The sequence below is a fragment of the Barbatula barbatula genome (assembly GCF_947034865.1).
Source record: "Barbatula barbatula genome assembly, chromosome: 15".
Taxonomy (NCBI): Eukaryota; Metazoa; Chordata; class Actinopteri; order Cypriniformes; family Nemacheilidae; genus Barbatula; species Barbatula barbatula.
In genome coordinates, this window is record NC_136778.1 from 6,989,139 (window position 1) to 7,014,738 (window position 25,600).

General features: G+C 39.1%; 1 protein-coding gene across 3 annotated transcripts in view; it reads left to right on the top strand.

The window, feature by feature from the left end:
* nbas (NBAS subunit of NRZ tethering complex) overlaps window positions 1-25,600 on the top strand; it is a 149,309-nt gene that overhangs the window by 19,878 nt on the left and 103,831 nt on the right. For all 3 annotated transcript variants that reach the window (XM_079475560.1, XM_079475561.1, XM_079475562.1), the window contains exons 19-31: window positions 1,398-1,476; window positions 2,569-2,673; window positions 3,019-3,155; window positions 9,677-9,763; window positions 9,850-10,003; window positions 11,833-12,018; window positions 12,461-12,634; window positions 14,022-14,155; window positions 15,920-15,982; window positions 17,448-17,570; window positions 17,648-17,750; window positions 21,102-21,331; window positions 25,142-25,254. In XM_079475560.1, the coding sequence (XP_079331686.1) occupies window positions 1,398-1,476; window positions 2,569-2,673; window positions 3,019-3,155; window positions 9,677-9,763; window positions 9,850-10,003; window positions 11,833-12,018; window positions 12,461-12,634; window positions 14,022-14,155; window positions 15,920-15,982; window positions 17,448-17,570; window positions 17,648-17,750; window positions 21,102-21,331; window positions 25,142-25,254 (1,688 nt within the window). The remainder of the gene's footprint in view (window positions 1-1,397; window positions 1,477-2,568; window positions 2,674-3,018; window positions 3,156-9,676; window positions 9,764-9,849; window positions 10,004-11,832; window positions 12,019-12,460; window positions 12,635-14,021; window positions 14,156-15,919; window positions 15,983-17,447; window positions 17,571-17,647; window positions 17,751-21,101; window positions 21,332-25,141; window positions 25,255-25,600) is intronic.

The window sequence follows — 25,600 nt, forward strand, 5'->3', positions numbered from 1 at the left end:
AGGATTTTGAAACCCATGTTTTCAGTGTGCCTTCATTGTAAATTTTATTGTTAAATTCATTGTTAAATTCATTATTAAATTCCATTCCACATCATCCATATTCACAGCACGCTACGCAACCGCAACTTTTATTAAAGTTTTTTATAAATTAAAGTTTTATTTAAAAAAATACTCATTTTTATAAAATGAATAATAAAACCATTATCCTGGAGATTTTTATAATGTGTTTTTGTATGTTCGTCTGTTCAAGATGAATGTGCAGATTGCACACAGAGTTGTGACGCTGCTTCGATTTACCTTCTGAATTGTAATTGGTCTTTCGTGCTTCAAATTGCACACAAAATTGTAATTCTGCAGAGCTGCTTCTGCAGTCAGGTCATCTATAAACACTTTACACAGCACTGACTGATTTAGTTTTTATTAAAACCAGTAAGTCTGAAACGAAATCGCCCTAGTGTGCAGATATTTATGGATGTTGGTGGAAAGAGTCGCGTGTATAGTTTTTATTATTTGCCAGGTTGACCGGTTATATGGTAAATATGATGTTTTAATGTAATTATTCTTAGTTTCCGCTGTGACACCTTTCATTTTTAAATGAAACATTTTCAGGTGTCTAGCCACACCGTGTCAAGTTTAAAATCACCCCTCTAGCTGTATGTAAAAAAAAGCATCTTGGGTGAAGCACGTTCTTGCAAAAGCGATCGGGTAAAGGTGAACCCAACAATTATTCATAGATTACCTCAACCATGATTTTCAAAATAGTTTTGCTCCTCAAGTTTATTCATAGACAATTCTTTCAATCTTCTGTTATCAAGTTTACTGTGATAACATCTAGCAGTTCAACATCTCCTCCCATCCAATAATCACAGCCCAGCGTGTGCGTTTGGTCTCATTCACACACAATTGAATGCACTGGTATCCACAGTAATGCTGGGAGAACGAGATGAGATTGTTATTGCCTCGTGTGGATTCTCACACTGACCGATACACACACGCACGCATGCACGCGCACACGCTCACATGGGCTTCCAGGCAATCAGGCAGCGGTCGTCTCACATTAGCCTGTCTTTGATGACCTAATCTGGGTCTATAATGGCTCACTGGTCTTTCAGTACGGCTCTCGCGCAATTTCATCCCCGCTTTGCTTTTTTTCTACTCGATTGTAAATCGTCTTGCTCCCTAGATCATCCATATTTCCCTGTAATGCATTTCATTATATCTGAAGGTGTCGGAGTATGTGTGTTTGTTTGAACGTCTGTCATCACAACCCGGCGCGTGAAGCTTGATTTCATTACACCATTTTCATGGGTATTAGCGGCAGCTTTTTAAAGTGGTTGCACGCTGATAATATCCAGATTAAAACAGCACTGTGTGTGTCTACTTGTCGTTTCTTTCAGATTGACTCTGGAGCAGAAGGAGCTCTGTAGAAGCAGATTGAAGCTTCTTTGCTATCTGGACCGTTTGGCCACTTATGAGGTAAACTCGTCAAAAAATCATTTTGTGTATGTAGATATTGTCCACGTGGACCTCCCTCAGAAATCCTATACATTACACATTTATGTTTACGTTTTAGCAGACGCTTTATTTTCGAACAATTTAAAGGGGTCATATGGCATGAATACGTGTTTTTATGTGTCTTTGGTGTGTTATAAGTTGCCCATGCATGTATTAGACACGTAAAATTGCTAAAATTTAAGTGGGGGAAACAAAAGATGCATCCTATCTCAAAACGAATGCTCACCCAGACCTGCCTCAAATGCCTCGTGTAACCACACTCCCATAAATCCATGTCAGTTCGTGGAATGATTTGACCTAAGACCGCCCAAATGTATACGCAAGTAAGGTGATGTTCCAAATATGGTAAGAGGCGTTACATTTCCGTCACACGCCTACAGTATTCTACCAATCACTACGCACTGGTTAACTGGTTTAGGACACCTAGGACACACCTGTGAGTGTCAGGGGAGTGTAAATAATGTTCACGTTAAACTACATTACGACTAGTTTATTTCACAAGTTCTCTGCAGGGAAAATAAAATTGTACGATTGCAGTCACTGCAAATACATCTGTGTGTCTGTAGTTGTCATGAAAATGAACTTTTCATATCTTTTCAGCCCAGTGTTTTATTAATGAAATGATTAATGCTTTTCCGACTTGATATCGCAGCGCTTTGTCTCAATCGAAAAGTCATTAGCAGGCTTGTGTCGTCGTTTCATCCTATAGCAAAGCTAATGTCCTGTCCATGTCATGATGAATGGTCTTTGTCAGGGTCTTCATGTGTAATTGATTTCTATGGGAATAGTTCTGAATGTAACCAGACCTCGGAGACATTAAACACACACATGCACACACATATACTGACCGGCCCTGTAGACTTAAAGGGCGTAATTGTAAATGTCAAAACGATAAATGTCAGCCGTGCAGACTGGGAGGATTTACCTCGGGCATACAAGCGCGAGACCCTCGCTTGAACTTTCCGTTTGCTTTTCTCTCTTTTATTTCTCTGTTTTATTCCTCCTCATTCGCTACTTTCCTCGCCTCATCACTCCTGTATTTTTCTCCTGCAGGAGATTCTGGGAGGACCACATGCCGCGGAGCGGAGATTTGACGGCGAGTTTTTCAAGAAGTTCCGCAATCAGAATATTGTTCTGTCAGCAAGAACTTACGCAAGGGTAAATCTCTCTTCCTTTGTTCTCTGTCTGTGATGCGTGAGTGCATGAACGTCTGTAACAGGGTCCTGCGGCGTGAATTATAGTGACTATTTCACAGTTTGGTGGCTGAGTGTGTGTGGGCCCTCGGCGTAAAATATGGATTCCCCTGTTTTCAGTGAGTGTTTTTAAGCGTAGATGTCTGAAATACAGTTACCTGCTCGCTGCACAGGCTTCTGGGGGTTTGTAATGTGGAAAATGTTGCCGCAGAGCATAAAAATGTCCGTGGTTACTTCGCACCCATAAATCGTCTATTAATTATTTATCTCTATCAATATTCTTTCTCTGTTCTTGTTTCATTTTTCTCAGGAGAGCAACGTGCTGGCTCTGGACATTCTCTTTACTCATCACGGCTCTGAGCTTCTCCTGCACCGTCTCGCGGTACTGTGCAATTTCCCAGAAACCACCTCTCCTCACGAGTACGCCGACCTTCTGCCTAAGGCTGGGTAAGAATTACTGATTAGAGGATACCAATCTCCCATGAACGGTATAAACAAAACCCGCATAAATCTTTTTGAAAGAGCCCGACGGGAAAAGGTCATTTTCAGATGACGGGTCTACTGAAGGAGGTTATTGGGTGTTGTCTGCCGTGTGACCAAATGAGTTGAAGGGGGTAATTTAGAGCAGGTTGCTTATGTAAATGAGACATTTTGCCGTGCACTTTTTCAGCACGCATCCAAGTCCTCTGCAGACCTTAAGATTATGAAGTAGCTTGAGGTTACCTGCAGGCTTTTAGGGAAAAATAGCTCTAGTCCTGAGAGAAGAAAAGATCACGAATGAGCGGGTTCCAAATCTAAAGGCCTCAATATACTTTGAGCTAATTTTTTTGGGTTCTTGACTAGGTAAAAACAGACCTCCTGGCAATAAAATAAACACTTTTCAAAGATGGTGGAGCCCCAGAACACCCTCCATTATATAATGCCTTTGGTGGATCTAAGGTGCCTACGAGCCATACCGAACTTTGCTTTTAGTTGGTTTTGTCTCCAATTTGGCCAGATTTTGTTTGAAATTACGTCTTGTTTGATTTTTCTCTAAGTATATTGAGGCACCAAGCCTACATCATCATTAAGCGAGGGTCATTACCCATCCGTGTAAGATTAACATTTTTAGGTGACGATTCATTTTGGCAAAAGATAAGGTTTATTTATTAATATCTGTTTGTTGTGCATTCTGGGATTTAACTTCTCCACATGGGATTACATGAGATGTACTTTCTAACCGGACTTCTGAGGAGGCATCATATTGTTTCTCCGATACATAGCCCCTGTATAAATTAGCCTGTAGGTCAAACACTTCTGACAAGTGACCACATGCGAGTTTACTCTAAAAACCAGTGATATTTGAATAGTGTGAAACGGAAGAGTGATCACGTTCTATGCACATCTTAAATGTCAAACTTCAGGTATATTTCCACCGAGATTGAATCACTGATCACTCTGTTACCGGCAACAACCTGAGTGAGTGTCAGCTCCACAAATTCCTTCTGACACTTCAGTGTTGCTGTTTCACTGTAGTTTTGAGATTTCCAAATGTCATTTATGCTCCTTTTAAGAAGGGGAGGTTTGGTATTCTTCAGGAAATTTAACCGTAGCTTTATTAGAGTAAAAATGTAGTAATCATGTTTGTGGCTGGTTACCATTTGTATAACCATAGTTTTACTACAAATACCATGGTCAAACACAAAGTAAATTTGTGGTTACTGTGGTTTTAATCAAACTATTTGTACCTTAGTTAACACTATATAATATTCATGTGGGCTGATTTACATAGAAACTCAATTTAGCTTGAGATGTTTTAAAGCAGAAGTTAATTAGAAGTGGCAGACATCTGTACGTAGCATCCGAGGCATCTCATGAATGATTTGTCATAATTACTTTCATTGGCCTCTTTTGGCAAACATCTTAAAAATACTTTAGTTATCGGTTTTAACACAGTTGAGGTATAAAAACTGAGATTTTGCAGATTTGAGGCGTTTATAGCGAACGTCGCCGTGGTGTTACCTTGCATGAAGTCCTGAGGGATTTGGCACAGATCCAACTCTGTGATGACACGCTCACTAAAAGCACAGCATCTCCTCTGACGCCCTCAGAAGTCGACATGAAAGAGTGATGTAATTGCTCGCTCTAAATTTATACATGAAAACAGACTCAAAGTCTCAATAGCTTCCACACCTATTTACCTTTTCGCTTTCTGCTTGCTTTGTCTGACATCAAGTCTGTAGGAAACCTCGGATGGTTAAACTAAGGTTACATTATACACACTTGAGCGTGTGTGTGTGTGCAGGTTGAATGCTGATTTACTAGACCGGTTTTGGTGTGCTGTGAGAGAGCCATACATAGTTTGGGCATTCGCAACCCCCCCCGTGATGTTCCAGTAATGGGGTGACAGAATATATTTAGTGTATTGGATTCGGTCACCCGCCTTCCGCCCATTCTCTGTTATGGAGGTCAGCTGCCTCTGCAGTGCACATCCATCACAGCTCAGCAGCTGGAGGCCAGTTTCCAGCTCTCCCCAGTTCACCAGCGCTAACAGCTCTGCTGCAGGACTCTCTGCAATCCGCCGGTCTCTTGCCATCTGCCGCCTCTGTTGGATAGAAACACAGCCGAATTAAGTTTTCTTTTGGTATATTTCCTCATGCTGACTCCAATATAGAGGATGTAGAGTTGTTTTTATGTGTGAGACATTATGATGGGTTTGTACCGTACGTCTGCCAGGTTTATGCATGTACCCTCATAGCCCATCTTCATCGCCACCAAACCAGATATGTGTTCTTTCTGGTATAATTTAGCAATATCGTAAATGTTATTAAAATGGCCATTATTGCAATGATGCAATCGTGGGGAAATCGGAGAAAGAGCTTTTTGATTTAGCCCAAAATGAAAATCTATTTTTTCGCCCTTGATTTGTTCCAAACCTGTTGACTTTGAGCAGAAATGGAAGAATATTGACAGCTTTTTCTATGCGACGATAGTGAATAGTTTCTAACATTTTAAGGAGAATGTTCTTCGGAATTGATTCTCTTCAATAAATAACTTATTTATAAGGTTTTTTATTGGAGCAATTTATTATAAAGCCATACAATAACAATATTTAGATAATCAAAGATAATTACATCTACATTTTCAGATTTATGCATTTGGCATAAATGCATAAATCTTTTATCCAAAGCGATTTACATTGCATTTTCCCTATACATTTGTATCTAACAATGTGCAATCCCCTGGGATCGAACGTCCAGTTGATGTCATTTTAATCAAATTCAAGCATTTAAAGCAGTTTGTTCATGGTGTGTGCGGCAGCAACGATGCACAAGTATATGGGTCATCTAATACATTTTGAATGTTGTATGAAGTTTTGACAAGCTTCGTATACGCACCTCTTAAAATCCCTCACAGTTCCCAGGCACATAACAAATCCCAATTTAACCCCTGGTTCTATAGATGTTTATAGTCTTGTCACATCCTCTCTGGAGCAAACCAAGCTGTGGAAGATTGCATGAAGCATAAGCAGAATAATTCCAGCCTTTGTGTTTTGGGAAAGGCGTTTTAGTTTCATGCTCGCACACACAAACACATTTGTTTGCAATAAGTTACATTTGCTTTTTTGTAATAAGCAGCTTTACCTCAGCAACTTGACGGGGAAATGAAATGAAAATAAACCAAATCTTCTCCCATACCTCACGTTTACAAATTAATTTGGCATTTATTTATTAAAATATTCAGAAGGTTCAACTGCAGTATCACAATCCTCAGGGTGCTGAAGGACGTTTATCTTTCGATGGATTTTAGACTTCTTTAGGATGGACTATGTGAAGGTCAGATGGAGTGTAAGTCCTTATTAGTTGCGGATAAATATAGAAGTCATGTGACCTTGACTTTTGGCCGTGCGGGTTGTGCTTTGGACAGTAATCATTTATTTTGTGTGTGATCTTGACCTTGCTTTTTTCTGTCCAATCTGAGTGTGGAAAGTGTGTATATGGGTGTGGTTGAGAATTGTGTGGTTTATTACACTTTGTTATATTTATACTGTTAATTGTCTGTAAATTAGTAATATCAGCATCACATTGACTTTTGCTTGGGGTTAGTAATTTAAGGCTGCAATTTTGGTTACAAATAAATAAATAAAGCCAGTTTTGAGCAAGTACATAAAAATACAGCTCTCAAAATTGTATCCTTATCTGACCACAATTTGCAATGGTAAGCTTGAAATAACTTAAATTGGGCTCTCATTTTTCTGGAAATGTCAGTTTGACATAATTTGAACCCACGTTAAAATAAGTAGTTAAAGTCACTGCAATTTTATGTGTCAAACAGAGATGGCGATATAAATCCAAAAGTAACAGATGGCATTTTTCCTTTCTAAGTAAAAAACTAAGATCCCCAGCCTACTATAACGTCATGGCTACATTTTCTTCAGCTTTTTTACCCTTGACTGCTTTCAGCTTTTAAAATGACCGAAAGGATATATTTAATTTGGTTGTTAACATGTTTTTCAGGTTGTGGTTTGTCCTATTTTCACCTTGAAATTGCAGTATTTTCTCATCATCCAGTTTCTGAGTATTTTATGCCAGTCTAACAGAGGCCTGTCAGCTACAGTAGAGGTAGACATTATACCGGATCACTGTGCAACTCATTGCTGAAACGTACCTTTTTGGTCACCTTAGACCAGGGGTCTCCAACCGTGGTGCCCGTGGGCACCTGGTAGCCCGCATGAACTCTGTAAGGTGCCCGCTAAACACAGGGCTCACCAATAATGCTCAAGACAGCTGACAAATCTGTGACTATACCGATCAGCCAAGTGCTATATCGTCATGAAAGGTTATTATCAGCAAGTGTTATAAGCTTTAATATCTGAAAGAAAACTGAATTTGGTTCTGTGAGCATATAAATAAGGCATCACATGTTGAAAGTTTGAATGTATGTTATCAACAAGTAGCCCTCTAGAGGATTTTAGATATTTCGGTAGCCCTCGCTTACAAAAAGGTTGGAGACCCCTGCCTTAGACTAACTAAGGGTTCACACCACAAAATCGCTCTGGTGGCAATGACAACAACGCTGTGGAAAGATTCGTGGACGTTCCGACGTAGATTCTTTATCTTGTATTTAAAGCGGCCCAAAGAAAAAAAGCTTGTTGATCTTGTGCAAACTGACCATAAGGTAAGGAATTGATCGGTGGAAAGAAGTTAATTGTTGTCAAACGTTTGTTAACCAAATAAACCAATTAAAAGCCATTTGGGTGGTGTGGCTTTTGTGTTCATGGTTAAGTGCTCTTCTAATTTCAATATAAGAGACATTTACTAGACTTGGTCTTTAATTAACATTTATTTGTGATCAACCTACTTTACGGACTCTCCTGGTAGATGTTTAGCTTTTATGCAATTGGTCAAATTTGTGTTATTTTGAGCAAATTAATTGCATTCCCGATGTAAATCAGGCAAAAAGCATTTTTAAAATTTATGTCCCTGTTAACACTAAGGGACCACCCACTGGTCCAATGACGGTATCCAGAGGCATGGCAAAGGCTTCACACGCGTTCTTATCTTTCCTTTGTTTAGTGAAACAATTTATGAGTGAAAAACATATTTTATTTGACTACCTCTATTTTGTCTGACTCAAAATAATTGTATTTCTCATACGGTTACATTTTATTTTTATCGTTTGCAATTGTGATATTAGGATACATGTTTGATTCTCCTGCTTTATTCGAAACTATATTCACTCATCCGATTCTCATCGCATACAGTCTCGTGACTGCTGTCTATATGCGGATCACACGGTCACAAACTCGCCAGTCTTGGTCACTGACAGAGTAAGCTGCTCCCCTGCAACTCATTGCTGAAACTTACCTTTTTCAACACCTCTTAGACTATTAACAATTATTTCTAACAGAGGTCCACAGAGATAGACCAATCTTACTTCCTCCAAGTACACTTAGCTAGAACAATAATCAGAGTCTGAGGCTTATCCTATTTAGATTGAACGGACAACACATTTGTTCTTCTAAATGAGAAATTCCCTTTTCAGCCTCTAAGGTCTAAGTACACTTAAACTAATGGCAAGTTGTTAGCCGGATCTCTAAAATTCTCAGCTGGTGTGTTTCTGTGCTCCACCTAGACATGATTCTAAGGTGTCTCCCACTGTACTGATAGATGTTCTCTGTCCTTTCCCCGAGAAGATGATCTTTGATCAGGAGTGAGTACGTTGTTTTTCCAGGAAGGGGCTCCCTTCCTGAAGAAGAATGTCCCTGGTCAGGACATATTGGCACCGACCTTACAACTGAGACCATTTTAGTGTCGAAAATGTGTTTTTTCCTCAGAAAATGTGGTGTCTGGTTTGCTGGTCTTAGCTTTAGGTCGGTCGAGCTTCTCTCCCAGTCTGATTTAGCTAAATGAAGCTACTTTAGATTGGGCTCACATCTCCATCTCTCAGTCTGACCTGAAAGTAAACCCCAGAAACCTGTCAAAGCACCAATCTCACTGTGCTGTAAGGCTGACTACAAGTTTAAAACACACACGGTCTGAATAAACTAATAACACAAAAACAGTTTTGATGTTTTATTAAGCAGGTTTAGGGCTTTGTATTCTGCAGTTGTAACTTCTGGATGACTCTGTAGGTTATTTCTGTGAATTACTTTCTTGTGCCATGTTGAATATGTTTTGTTAGAACTGGCTTTTTATCTCTTTGAAGTTCAAAAAGTCTTTGGCAGGGCACTAAGAAATGTGGAAAAGTTGTATCTTCTTTCTGAACATGAAATAGCTAATAGCATGAGGGTTCCTTAGTCACATGTTAAAATCTTTCTGTCTTTCCCCCTTTCTTTCTTTCTTTCTTTCTTTCTTTCTTATAATAAAAATAATCATATTTTGATGTGGTATGTTTGGAATAAAATAGTGTCTTTTTACAGGATGTTTTAATAAAGTGTGTGTTTAAAAGTCATCAAGTCATCTCTCCTGCTCTCTTTTTCTTTTTAGTGCGGATAAGAAGGGTAATTTGGTTTTGATTCCCTTGGAGGAAAGTAGGCACAGAGAACTGGATTGGTGTGAGCTTCCTGAGTGCAGGTAAGAGCACATTAATGCTTACGGTGCTTGGATCTGCTATTGAAATAAACCGTATTACTGATAACCGTCTTCTTACTTTCCTTCAGAGGAGTGGTGGAGCCCAACCCAGCGGACGACTGCCACTTCCTGTACGAAGAACAGCCGGAGTTGGAGAAATTCTGCAGCGCTGAACCCCCCGTCACGCTGTTGACAGAGTGGTACCTGACCAGAGCTCAGGAGATAGAGAGCAATTCTCGCCAGGTGAATGAACACGTACTGACAGAAGCCCTATCAAAACATGCAGTTCTCTTTTTTTAATTCCTTTACTTGACTGACACCTTTCATAAGGACACTGTGCAGTATTTGTCTGCTGTGGATGCTCTTAAAGGAACAGTTCACCCAAAAATATCCTTTACTCGCCCTCAAGTTGATCCAAATCTGTATAAATGTCAGAAGAAATCTGTATAATACAGAAGAGTTATATTATAACCAAACAGTTCTTTGTTTATAACCATTGACTACCATAGTAGGAAAAAAATCTTTATAAATGTATGTTTGTTCTATAAATATAAATGTAAATATTTAGAAGAATATAGGAAAGCAACATTTCTGGGGCAGTGTTGACCAACAATATTCTTTTTCTTTCTTTAAATCTGTCAAACTCCTAAGACCTTCCACTTGTCTCCAAACTTAAATTGGAGTTGAATCCCAGATTTTCTCAGTGCTCTTCAGATTTTTGGATCTCACTGCACATGTCTAGTCTATGACAACAATAACACTGAAATGTACTGTAGGTACAGGCTGTTTTAGGAGCACCTGCATTGCAGAAAACTCATCACTCCAACCTCCAGAAAGGTTACAGGAAGGAGAATGGGCTGGCCTGAGACAGCTTGACATGTGAAGCAAGGAGAGAGGGTGGGCGGTCTTACAAAAAAAGAAATCGGCTGTAATAAAAGGGTGTGAGATCTGTTTATCTGAGGGTTGCTTGCCGGTTTGGACCTTGAGGAGAGAGGAGGGACGGCAGGGAACAGTGCTAAAAACACTAACCAAAGCCAGTTGTGCATGTAGTAGTTTGGCCGTATGGATCCTTTGTTTGGGAGGCTAATGCTGTTTGTTCTTCATTTAGTTTCTGTCTAACTCCACATTATGACTCCGTGTTAAATAGTGTGGCTTGTAATGGGGTGTTGTGTTGTATAGGCAACATGCTTTAGATGTGTTAACGCCGATGTCAAAGGTTTTGGTTCTTACCAGGTGGGAAAGCAGCAGCAATCATTCTCTTTACGAAGGCATCCACAATCGATTGGTTTCATGTGCCGCCTGTCAGCTGGCACAGTCGCAAGTTCATGATGTGAACTGTATTGATGAAGTGCTGAGGCGGGTGGGTTTTTATCCATCTATTTACACGAGAAGATTCTTGCATTATTTGGCGTCTTTGTATTTCTATTAGATAGGAAGTTTATTGTAGTAGATCATAAAACAGGGTCGGTTACTCTTAAAAGTGTAAACATAGTGGCTATTCGGTGCTATCAGAACATTGTTCTTAATCTCTTTATCATGATAAGAGGAGATGCTTTTAATAGTTATTATTAGATTTTATTTCACTTTATATCTGATGTTCTGACCGAAATGGTGACATAGAGGGAAAAGTTACAGATTGCAGTATTAAAGGTATTAAAAAAAGAAAACGCGGTCTTCTTTATTTGCCCTCAGATTGTTCTAAACCTATATCAATTTCTTTGATCTGTTGAACACTGAGGAAGATATTTGGAACAATGTCATCCCCAATTTACTGCCAAACTGTTTGGTTACAAGCATTCGTCTAAATATCTTTCTCTGTTTTCAACCAAACAAAGAAATACAGATTTGGAACAACTAGAGAGAGAGTAATTCATGACAGAAGAAATCTGACCAGTCCTAACCATTGGTTAGTCTTTTAGGGTGGGACTGTGTGTTTTGTCCAGCCTATGACAAATAGAGGAGTGTTTCGAAAGGTTGCGATTAAGTGTCATTCATTTGAACTCACACAAAAATCCATTCAGTATCACATTACCTCTAATAACTTGTCCATGTTTTCTGATTTGTCTGCACAGGTTGATTGTTCCCTGTCTCTGGTGCGTCTTGGAAAAGAGCAGAACATTCCTGGGCTGGAGGTACTGTGCGACGACCTGGTTACCATGGAGACACTGGTGTACGAGACATCATATGACCTGAGTCTCACGCTAAAGGAGCTCCAGCAGCTCAGGGACATTGACAAACTCCGCCTCCTCATGAAAAATGTATGTCTGTCCTCTCCCTGTTGACTATCTACAGTCTCCTTCAAGCTTTTTATTGACATGTCACTTTTATCACTGTAGTCCGTGTGGAGACGCAGGACGGTGTTTAGTGTCTAGTGGCCACATATATACAATGTGTTCACATACTTGTATTGTTTCAATCACCTCTTGCGCTTTCAATATCCAAACATTTAGTCAGTCAGGTCTTTACATTGAGGATCTCTGTGTGCAGATTTGTGTAGACTGTGTTGGTTTTATTAAGACTGCTGTAAGCATATCCAGTGGGCACGTTTGGATTTAATGCTTTCATTAAAATTATATAAAAGAAAATGCTTTGCATGTTTGCACATGGCAGCTTGAGAATTGTTGTGAGGTGTTTCTAGGTAAAACATTTAAGGCAATCAGTAAACATGTCATTTACTGGACACCTTTGTCTCTGTTTTAGTCTAGTGAGGATCGATTTGTTAGGAATTTATTCCAGTGGGTAGTCCCGTTTCTGCACCGCTGTGAGGGACAGCGGTCTGGCTCGTCCTCCAGCCTGCTCAGAGAGTACCTGGTCACTCTCGCCAAAGACGATCTCAGACTTCCTCTCAAAATCTTCCAGGACTCAAAGCCAGACGTAAGTCAACCATATACAAAACAAACACTTGTAAAAATACAAAACAATATAACAAACCTCAACTCTGCCTAAGATTATCAATACAACGTGGTGAAATAAAACATCATGATGTCATTTTTTTTGTTCTGTTCTCATCTGATACACTGAGTGTTGGATCACTGCTAATAATATTGGCTCCTTTATAATAAATTGTTTGTAATACGCTTTGGGTAAAAGCAGCTGCTACATGATTTGCAGTGACTGCAGTGTCATGTCACATGCCCACATTGTGTGGGCACTCAAAGGATGGGCGTGTTGAAATCTTAAGAGTAAGTTATGTTCGTATCCTCCCTGTGTGTGATCACGCAGCAACGCCTGAAGACCTTCAGAGACACACACACACACACACACACACACACACACACACACACACACACACACACACACACACACACAGTTTCATGCGGCCAAATTTATAGCCTACTTGCACGTCTGTGGAATCAATTTCCCTCCTAGGAAATTTAAAAAAGCGGTTGGAGAGAAATCACGTCTATGAGATTGTTGATGTCTGTTTGTGTTTCATTTTGTATTTGTGTCGTTGAATCAACCTTGCACATTTAATGTTGTGTGAAATTAAATCCAGTGTAATCCACACTAACATGATTTTAGTGAGCTTTTGTCCGCGGCTATGTATTTGTAAAACAGCCCTGTATTAACACACACGAAGGTCATTTATGCAAAGTTATACGTCATTATTTATTCTTATAGTTGTTGGCTGTGCTCAAAATTGGACTAAACAGCATTTTTAAGCGTCAATAGTGAGACTTTCGAACGTGCCAGTGATGCACAAAAATGCCGTTTAGGTGCAATTAAAGTCAATGCATTTGATTTCTGCACTTGGGGCATTTTCTAAGTGAAGTGACATTTGACATGAAAAAAGATTGGGCGGGGCTTCGTTTTATCCATTAGGAATTTGCTTGGAGCTGAAAAGAAGTCAGAAACTAAGCTTACAGAACTACTAGACTTTGGTTAACATTTTCCAAATAGCATGAACCGAAAACAATAGCAAATTATTATATTTTGTTTTTGTTACTCAGCCAATGTTTGCTGGTATTGTGAACCTACATTATTATCTGTTTTAGACAGCCATAGAAATGTTTACTTTGCTGCTTTTAATTTACAGCATGTTTGGTTAATATTTGCAGTTTATCTCTGTTAAATCACATTGATGGTTCTATTTATGTGTTGTTATTAATATAAAAGAAATCTCGATGATATGGGGTGTTTATTTCGAGTTTAAAAAACAATCACATCATTACCAGAGAACTTAACACCAAACAAGGGTTGAAAAAACAGAATGCTAATCTTTGCGCCTAATTTGTAAGTCTTTGTTTGTGTTTACCTTTAGTGTCATCCAAAGGTGATAGGAGACTCTGACCAGCTCATGTCTGTGGCATTAGAGTGTATCTACAGCTGTGAGAGGGACGATCAGCTGGCGCTCTGCTATGATATACTTGAATGTCTTCCTCAGAGAGGATACGGGTAAGTCGCATCCTCACTTGCATGTACACCATTCACCACCAACACGCAACAGAGCTTGCGCCCCCCCCCCCCCCCCCGCTTTTTAATCGACATCTAAAAGTAGTTCACTTTTCAGCTTTTATCTTTTATCTTGACGGCGGTGAAATTAATGCTGTCAATCAAGCAGATGAGCAGCTTTTTCAGTTTATTTTTCAATTTCAATTGATAAACAAATTCGCATCCAAATAGAAAAATACAAAACTGAGACTTTCGTTAGTTGGCTGAGATGTTTGCCATTGCGATATTTATTAAAAATAGACTAATCAGTCACGAAAAAAACATTCAATCAAGCTTAAGGCCGATCTGATAATAAATATTCATTAACCGAGTCACTGTTATTGTGTCAAAGCTAGCCACTGCAGCCCCCTCTCCCACTTCAAATCTTATGACACAGTTCCTGTCCAGTGCACACACAATTAACATATGTGCGGAGTTTTCCGTAGGCCCCGATCAGCCTATTATAACACAGCGTGTGTCCTACCGCCTTCAAAGTGTGAACCCTGAAATTCTCACAGCGTTCCTTTATTGTACTCCTGTTGTCTTCAGACGTCTGAGCGACGGAGAGGTCTGTCACTCTCCTGTCCAGACGGTATATATTGAAATTAAATGCATATTCCCGTCGGCTTCGGAATACAGGTGAAGTGCTTTAGCAAGTGAATAGGATTGTTTTTTTAAGCACTTTATTCTCTCTTGGGGCGTAACAAAGATGAGATTTTCCTCGCTATGGGATATTTGGTGTCAGTGTATCCAGAGGGTCCAGCATTATTATAATAAAAGCAATATTGATACGTTGTACGAACTACAAATGCTGTATGTCTTGTTTTCATTCTCACCATCACTCGCTCCTCTGTTGATAGAATATCGCGCTGTACCTTTGCAAGACCCTTATGTGTTTTTACACTTCTATTTTTGTCCAGGGATCAATGCTTTAGGGCTGTTTCAGAGCTGTAGCTATTATCTCCGGCTGCTACTAAGAGAGAGAGTGCGTTTTGTACGTATGTGAGCTGTAAATAAATGAGATTGAGTCCTGAATTAGATTTCTGGGGGCCAAAGCACAAATACAAAAATAGTTTAGGAAATCTAGGTACTGTATTATACAGTCATATTAAGTTTGTTTAGTCCTAAATGTCAATTTGAGTTGCCCACGAATGGGTTTCCGTTATTTGTCAGATTTTGTTTTTGGCAATTTGTTGAAATTCTGACGTTATTTCCATAGCAACCTGTCTCTCAAAATGCAACGGGGAACATTGCACATTTCTACTCGGGTTCAGATAAGGGGCACAAAATATCAAACACACAAACTTAAAAGGCCACCAAACAAATATGTCCGTGCACAGCTCATATTATTTTGTATTTATAAAAACATACACACATGCATACATTTAAGAAAAAGTATAAAATATACATATGAATAAACATTTTTATAGCATTTTAATTATTGAGAAATGTAAATAAATACATGTAAATGTTTCCTTAATATGTATACATGTATCTGTATGGTTTATAAATACAAAATGAATATGCACAGTACACAGACATATATTATGCACTATTCCCTACTTGATATCGTCGTAATAAAATACCCACAATTTATACTTGCTTGGGAATATCAGGGACTATTATCAGTTAACGGAAACGTTGGACATTATTGACTTTATGTTGGTTAATGCACTCTATATATATATGTTTAAAAGCTCTAATCTTATTTGTTTTTCTGTTCATCAGAGCAAAGACAGATGCCACAAAAGCCTTGCATGACCAAGTGGACACTCTAGAGAAACACTTGAGGTGAGATGAGACAGAATGAGAAACCAAGAGACTGTTTCTTCAGTTTTCGTATACGCTCTGATGTTCACGAGGATCTCGGACACGTTGCTATTTATTCACACCTATTGTATGATCAGCTGCTTGATTGCATTATGGGTTGTGTCATGATGTCTGTTGTGTTTGTATAGTGTGTGGCTAAACAAACTTCTACAATAGATGAACTACTTAATCTTGACTACTTTAAGATGCGTTTGGATGACGGGTCGACCATCTGTCCCATCTCTTATGTTTGTTGCATGCTTCGTGTTGTTTGTGTGTGTCCTTGTTTGCGTCAGTCTCCGCTCAGGTGATGTGATCAGTCTGTTATGGCTCCGTCGAGACAAATTCCTTCAGATCCATTAAAATTCCATCTGAGGAAAGGATGATGAAAGTCGCTCTTTCAGAAATATATGACCGGCCTGGGAGGGCTCAGTCATTCCAGCATTAATTTCTTTCTTTTTCTCTTGTTTACTGTTATTTATCATTCTATAACCTTCCTCATTGTCTAAAAATTTAGCTGCTTTTTTTCTCTTTGTATCTGAAACGTGTCGTTTCAAATCACCCTCCTGTACTCTGTGCTGTGCTTTAATATCAAATGGGGGCATATCATGGAAAACAGGATTTTCATTGCTCTTTTGAAAAAAGATTGGTATATACTAAACGGTCAGAGAGAGGATAGAGAATGGTTGGGTAGATCAAATAGTTTTTTGTAGCAGGAGAGTTGGCTTGAGTTGCCAAAAAATGTAGATACATAAGTGGGCACTGTGGCTCCTTTAAAGGGACAGTTCATCCAGAATCTTCAAATTTGTCATCATTTACTCAAACTCATGTCATTCTAAACAAACATGTTGATATCCAAACAACACACTAACCAATGAAACATTTCTCAAAATATCTTATTTTTCCATGCATTGAACGTAAAATGATGCTCACAGGTTGTACAAAATTCCTGCAATATAAAAATAGGAAAATGAATGACAAAATCTCATTTGCATTTTCAACCAGTGCAGCCATTTCAGGAGCAGGTCATGAAGACTGAATGACAGACAGATTCTGTCCCCAGCAGATTGTAGGGAAAGAAAAAGACATGAGATGTAAGATGAAAAGAAAGGACGGAAACAGAAAACATCTGTGCTATATGCTCCCGAGAGACAGTACATCCTCATTCATTGAGGGCATCTCATAGAGACGTGGCCGCAGTTCGGCTCACCGAGGTTGAAACAGACACCTCTGAGATGTGCCGTGATGTGCTGTATTATATGTATTATGTGTTTGTGTGTGTGTGTGTGTGTGTGACAGTAAGGAAGCACTTCATCTGAAAATGAGCCGGAAGGAGAACCTTTTGAGGAGTCTTGGCATTGTTATTTCTATACAACAACAATTCATTGTGACCAGAAAGAAAAATCAACACCACAGATCAAAATCAATAATGTTTTTCTGTCTCCAGTGTTTGTGAGGTGTTGGAGAAGCAAGGCCTTCAGAAGCCCATTTCATTTGTGAAGAACAGTCAGAACAGCAAAGAGGAAGCTCACCAGCTGATGGTCCGACTCACCCGTCACACAGGACGCAAGTATGATACACACGGCCGCTCTTATTGTTTCCCAGAGCCCTCGTGTATGCTTGTCTGACTGTCTGTGGTTTGTTTAGAAACCCTCCTGTGAGTGAGACGGTTTGGAAAGGTTTACTACAAGATCTCCTGGACATGCAGCAGAATGTGTATACATGTCTAGAGCCAGAGACATGCCATCAGGTACATATATATTATTACTCAAGAATAATATTTGTTATTTGTTTTTATTGAACTTGGAAAACCAGACATAAACAGTGGATGTAATGCATTCCCCAACATTCCATGTATCAGTCTATAACAATAATAATAATAATCTGTATACAAAAATGACATACGACATACTAATTATATACTATCCTAACTTCTAAGTCTCCCTCGTGCTGGTTTATAATATAAATATAAGTATTCGTTACGGCTGTCATTCATTCTGGATGTGATTCACCACTATTAATCATTTATGTTTACATAATACTGTATGTCTGTGAACTGTGCATATTCATTTTGTATTTATAAAACCAGAAACATACATGTATAAATATTTAACAATAATTTAAATTATTTATAAAAAGTTATATTTTTTAATATATGAACATGTATTAATAAGCCCTAATATAAAACAATATTTTTAAAAGTTTGTTTTGTACATTTTTGAAGGTCTCATGAACGGCATATATATATATATATACCTGTATATATTTGTCAACTGCCCGCACTATCCTAAGTTAAATACAATCCTGTACATTACTGTACAATACCATACCATGCCATTTACTTTATATCATATACTACACTATACAGTAAACTATTCTATACTACTTTAATTCATATTCTGTGCTGTAATGTACTATACTACATTCTATATACAATGCTAAACTCGGCTGTATTTTACTATTCAGTACTGCATTACACTATGTGTCTTTCATATAATGAATAGTATCTTTCTTCAGCATTTTTGTCATTTGAGTGTTAACTAACCTTTCTGCTCTTCTCTTACTTTTCATCCTGTCTCCAAACTCGCACATTATCCCACCTCTCATCACCTTCTTCTTTTAATCAGTCTGGTTTTCATCTGTATATCTGTGCATTTGTATGCGCCTCTGAAGGTTTCAGACCGAGCATTAATCCAGTGGCAATGGTGGGTTTTGTATGGCTGATGGTGTGTAATTTAGCGCTATTCTCTAACGAGGCCGCGTTTCCTTCACTATTGATTTCTTCATCACAATCAAGACCAGAACAGCCGTGTTGAACTCGCTCTCTGAAGTTCATCTCCAACTCTCCACCACTCAGAGAGAAAAAACAACAAAGGAGAAGTTTCCATCAGACATTACTTTTTCAAATCGCTCGTACTCCATTCCTGTCAGTAAGGGCAATGGCACTACATTTTTTTCACACCACCGAAAGACATCTTAGACAAATAGCGAATTGAAAGTTCTGCGAGGAAAATGAAAGAACTTAGATGTCGTTTTATGGAATTGGCATTCTCGCTATTTTCTTTTTTGTTCTAGGTCCATTTGACAGCGTACAGGAGAATTGCATTGAAATCTTTTCAATTGCCAAACAGCTAATGAACTTACACAAACCTCAGCAACCAGCTGTAAACTCTGCTTTACCTTTGTGGGCTGTGCATTAAGAATGGCTCATTTGCTGGCAGACCGAGCAGAGGTGGATATTTCATTTGTGCGGTGTTGGGAGTAAAACGTGTTAGGTGGAATGTGCGCTGCAGATATTGGGTTTTGTGATGCAGACGGAGTAAGATTATGTTTTCAAAGACCCTGCGAAACTCCAAGGTCTCCGGTAAATGAAATTCACGCTAAGCAACACAGACAAATAAACATCCACTTTTATTGTGCAATTATGCTAACAGTGTTGTGGTGTGTTAAGTGATTCGTTGACACTGGCTTTATTCTGTTCTTTTCTTATTAGCTTCGGATTCACAAATTTTATGGAAATGTTATTTGAATTGCTAGAGATTAAGGTGTTGAGTTCTTTTGGCAGGAAAGTTTGATTTGTTTGTTAGCGTGAAGCTTTTTTCCAAACTCAAGCAAATTAAAGTATACTTAACATAGTCGTCAGTTCATGTCGACGTCAACGCAGTTCGAAATAGAACTTTCATGTAATATCGTGAATTCCTAAGCCAACCCGAACGTCTGACTCGCTTTGGGTTCCCACTGGTTGAAGACGTAGCTTACCACTGTCCTCGTAGCAATAGCAACAAAAGGTTTAAAATTTCATGTTTAAAGATCCAGTTTGTGAAATTTAGTGGCATCTAGGGCTGGGGCTGGGGTTGGGGTTGGGAATTCCAACCAACAACTCACTCCACCGCTCACCCCTCCCTTTCAAAGCACTACGGTTGCTGACACAGGACAAAAAGTTTTTTCCAAATTTGCCAAAGGAGATAATGTATTAATGAAACTCTCTCTGTAGAGCAGTTTGTTTGTTTAGGGCTACTGTAGAAACATCATGCTGAATTCCATGTAGAGGGACCGGCGTGATGTGTATAGAAAGAGCTGATTACAATTCTGGGTTTGGACCAAACGCGAATTAAGAAAAATGCTAAGACGCGAATAGATGTTATGCGGCGGGCGATGCGAATGATGTGAATCGGGCGGCGAGAAATTTGCGCAGAGAGATCATTGATACCTACTGGTTGACGTACCTACTGGTGGTCGCATGATGTTTTTCGCGTCATTTACTTGAAACTAACAAACATTTCCCTTGAGCATTAAATAGCACGGAACGCGATTGCTCTTCTTTGGTGTGAACAAGGTATTAAAAACATAACGCTTCATGATGTAAGTTCTTTATACACCTCTGAAGACATAGTTATGTATATTATATTGCATTTCTATCAGTAGATCCTCTAAAATAAATACACACCAGAGTAGAAATTGTGGATGTTAGATTTGTCTGTTCTGAATATAGTCTTTGTTAAAATACCATCTCACATTTCTCCTGCAACGAATCTGGAATGTATGGACCAGACCAGATTTGATTTGAGGTGTGGGTTATTTTGACATGGGCTATTAAGCAACCCCCTAGCAACCGCAAAGATGACCTTAGCAACCAGCATCAGCTTAGTCCATGCATATCAATAATCTAGCAACCATGTCCTTATTAACACATTATCATCAAAGGACCGTGCAAATATCCTTAATAAATGTAAAAATCGCTTTAATCTTTTTCTTTTGTTTGATGATGTCTTAATAATGTAACTTTATTCACAAATCTGTAAAACACACACGTGTTACAGCACAAAGTTTGATATCTTACTCCTCCTAAATATGTACCTGACGGCAGCATTGAAATTACCCAGGACACCACAGCTGTTCTGCGGAGATGCTCATGAGAGCGTGCTGTCATTGACAGAGCAGTTTTTGATATTTCTCCTGTAGTGATTCTGTCTCTCGCCAGCAATTTACTAAAGACAGTTGATTAATTGCCACACCTGGTCACGGTCTCCCTGCGGGTCAGTGGTACACAAAACTAATCTCTTTCTCTCTGTTTTTCTGTCCATCTCTCTCTCTCACCCAGGTGTTTGTGGAGAGTTTGTTATGTTCAGGCCGAGAGGAGAATATTCGTCTGGCCGGTCAGCTCGTACACTGCAGTGCCGTGTCAGAGGACACTCCAGTGAGCGTGGCATTCCGTGGAAAAGCTCATGCCCGTGTAGCTTATAACCGCAGCGTGGAGCTGGTGCTGGATGCTGGCCGTGAATACTTCAACTCCTCGGCCACTCTGAGTGACCCTTGCATGAACCTGGCACGGTATGATGCCTAGTTATCTTCTTGTCTGTTTTTGTGTATAGTTAAGATCGGACCACATCAACCGTCAAACGTGATGTGTTTAGCATATTTATATGTACGCATTTGATAACTTATTAAAATAGAGCTTTTTATGCAGAGTGTAATGTCGGGGTTTGCTTGGTTGGCATGAAATAAATGTTTGTAGTGTACTTGACTTCAGTCAAGTTTGTTATTAGTATGAAAGCAATCCGAAAGAAAATTGGCGGAAATGGTTTACTCTGGTTGGCAGAATGGAAATTAATACTAAACCGTAGCATGAGTTGACCAAAACAATTGAATTCCTACAGTCTCCTAGTTTACAAATACAATATAAAAATAAATCAAGGATGTGTATATTTGAACTCTTGTTGCAACCAGCCAATCATTGTAAGAAAATAGCCTAAAACTACATCAGCCTCTTCAAACACCAAGGTCGCGTGAGGAATTTATGATGAAAGAGGAAGAAACATTGCAGGAACCATCTGACGTCGCTCTCGTCCCTCATGAGCCCGGCCCCAAACAATCTCTATTAGTATTATAGTAATTGGTTGCTGTAATAAGACATCGGCTCCATCAGAGAAGGCACTTTTGACTTCCACCCAGAAGCTTTAGGTTAATGTGTTTTTAGTCTCCGCTGTCTTTCGGTCTATTTTTGTTGTGTTGGGCTGAAGCTGCTGGGGTGACAGACTGCGGCCCCTGAGCGATGGGCAGTGCTGTAAAGTGGGTCAGTAATTAGGCCGTCGTCTGTTCATGGGGTGTAAGCCGGAGAGGCCGCCACTCCGTACGAGTTCACACCCATCTCACGTCAGTGTCGCTCTCTCCCACAGGCAGACAGACAGGAAAGTTAGATGGATGGTAATTACAAGGCTAATGTTAAGTTAAATTAAAGGAGCTTTCTGGATATGCTGAGAGAAGCTGTGAGTGACTGAAAACAAAATGGAGAGAGAATATGTCGGTGAGGGATTCTGGGTAAGAAAGAGAAGCTGGTACTGTAATGAGTGCCTGATTTTATGTTTGTTACTTTTGTTTTAGAGATGTTGTCTGTTGAGGGAGTTTTTGTGTTAAAAAAATTAGACGATTGAAAAAAAACAACAATCTCAAAACTTGTTATGCAATGGAAGTTAATGGGGGCCAATGTTGTTTGGTTTCCAACATTCTTCGAAATATCTTCTTTTGTGTAGGAGAAATCATACAGGTTTGAAATGATCACAGGGTAAATGCTGACAGAATTTTATGAACTACCACTTTAACTCTGAGTTTGGACATTGACTTGCCAACTCTTTAAAGAGGTTTAGAAAATAAACATCTGTTGTGAATTGCATTATAAAGTGCAAAAAATAGTTTTTATGAACAGACTAAATCATACAGATGCCCTGGATCGGTAAAATAATCTCTCTTCTGTTCCTGTTAAACCGTCCCTGTCTGACAGTTCTTTTGCAGTAAATTACTACTTTACTGTTTGTAGGGAGGATCATCCAAACTAAATGGATTATTGGAAAAATAATTTCAAAATTTTTTCCGAATCCACATACTTTTTTTCGAAAAGTTATGAAAAATGTAAAACATCTACAATAACCTAAAATACACTTTAGATGTTACAAAAGTCTGCTGGTGTTGGAAGTGGTAAATGTGTCTGTGCCTTATTCTAAAGGGATTTTTTTTCAAATGTCACTGCAAAAATCTGTGTCTCGGCCGTGATACCAGTTGTTTTGTGCGTGCGGTCCTGAGGGAACTAGCGAGTCGGACTTGCAAACCAAGTGCTCATAATCATTAACTTATTGAAGCTTGTCAGAGGCCTGCCATACAAAGACCATTGGAAGAAGGGGGTTCAGAGGCTTTTTGTTGTTGAATGGGTTTTAGAGGGATTTTGAAGAATGCCAGTGCTTTGGCATAAATTTTATATTCAAGCTGTTGTCTTGGAAACTGCTTGAAACTGTTTGGTGCGTTCTGACATGCCGGTAAGTGTTTTTAAAGTGCTCGGTGGAGAGGCAGTGGTTAAAAAAAACACGAGGGTGTTTGTCTGTCTGAGCTTCACAAATGTGTTGTGGTGAAGTTTCTCCAGAGCTTTATAATACAATTTTGCATTAGTTGCTCTAGGTTTCAATCGGTTTTCTGGTCTCATTGGGCGGTTTCCTGGACAGGGATGAGCATAAAGCAGGACTAGGCAGGAGTTAAATTTGGATATTTAAGTTGTTTTAAAAAAAAAAGTTACAAAAAACATTACTGGTGTGCATCTTGAGACAAAACAATCGTACTGATATATTTTCAGATTTGCTAGTCCAAGTTGTTTGTTATCGAGATGCTTCTAACATTAATATTGGTCTGGGACTAGTTTTAAACCCTGTCTGGGTTTTTAACTGCTTCGGAGTTAATGATGATCATCAAATTGAGTTATTGAGATTAAAGGCTTAATAACTTCTGCATATACTGCAGGCCCGGTAAGGCCAGGCTCGACAAGGGTTGGCCAGATATACTGTATATTCAAAGTTCATTTTTCTTTGATTTAACTGACATATCATTATTTATTATGAATTATTTTAATTGTCAGCTGAATAATTTCGGAGGGGCTCAAGAAACATCTGAGGGGCAGTGGCCTCCCAGACCTGTTATACAAATGTATGTGTGTGCATTTATAAATACATATAAATATACACACCTCACACATATACTATATAATACTTTTATTATACAGATTACAGATTGATAGGGATTAATCAATTACTTCCCTGATATTCAGAAATCAGAAAATTTAGTCAGTGTAATGAAGTGCACCTTTGTGTGTGTAATCTATTGGTACCATTAGTTTTTTATATTTTGTATCGATGTAATACTATAGTATTTTTATACTGTGTGGCTTATGTACTTTTTTGGGGCAGTTCAGTAACAGTAACTAGTCTATAACTTAATGGTAAAGTTGTGATAGTTTGAAATGCAACCTTTTGGTCACTTAACAGAACTTGAACCACTAAGCCACGCCACTATGATTAATCTGCGCCATATTCACGAGAAACTGCAGCGTAAGCTCTTTGAGCTGTTTGAAAGGTAGCATCATTTTTTGTCCTGTAGTTGTATGAAACCTAGTAAATCTAATGCAAAGCAGAGTTGGAAATGTGTCTTCTTGGTCCGGTTTCCGTGTCGTAGAGAATAACCGCCATGTTAAATACACAGACTGTAGAGGAAACTACTTTAAAAATATTGCTACGTTTGTTGTTGCTTTTTCATCTTTTTGACTTGGGCTTTTAAAGTGAGTTATTATTTGTGCCCGGTTCTCCATGAGTACTGACTTGGCTCAGTGGTGCACAGCTAGCTTTTCTATGTCCAGCTCTCTCGGCCAAACTATATTGGAAACTGACAACGGAGCTGGCCTGGGATCAGTGCATTTATTTGTTTTTTCGGTATCTCCCTGTTCTCCTATGAAGCACATTTATAGCGCCACAGATGTGGAGCCGACACAGACCTCTGCAAGGCTCAGATAACGGTATGAAAGCAATGTGATTTTAGTGTCTCGGTCTGTAATAAGGCACTCTGAAGAATCAAATCTCAGTTGAAGCGAGTGCTGCCTCTTTTTCCAAAAAACATATCCAAAACATAATTGCATATTAGTGATAGATTTCAGGCAGGTTTTACATACTGAAATTTCAGACAGTATTATGAAAACTGTCCCGTCCGCCATTGTGAGCACAGATTCAACATCACACTCTTAGTTAAGCTTTGTCAGGCTGGTTGGTTATTCTTTACTCTGGTTAACTAGGACGAGTTTTTTAAATTTCTATATTTCGTGTCCATTGACAGGTCATGTCTGCTGTTGATCACGGATCGTCCTCCTCTTATTCAGGAGGAATTGGACCTCATAAGCGCCCTCTCTAAGCTGGAGGAGTTCGGGGTGAAGGTTCTTCCCTTACAAGGTGAGGCAACACTAACCCATTACTCCTTCCATTTCCTTCAGCAGATTGGTGCTCAAGCTAAATCACCAAATTCGAGCACTGGGAAATAAGACTCTGATGCCCCTGTTTGTGACTGTGTTATTGTTTGGTTTGGTGGAAAAGAATCTGAGGAAAATAGTCCAAAATGGGCTGGGCAACATTTCAGTCGATATATAGCTTGTGATTTAACTGTCTGCTCTGAAATAGCAGTGACATTGGCTGCTTTTATGATATTAAGCCATTTTGTTCTGGTCTATATTTTTTATTTCTGTACACGTCACGGCATGAGAGATACATGTCATATATACCCTTTTGCAAGATGTAAACA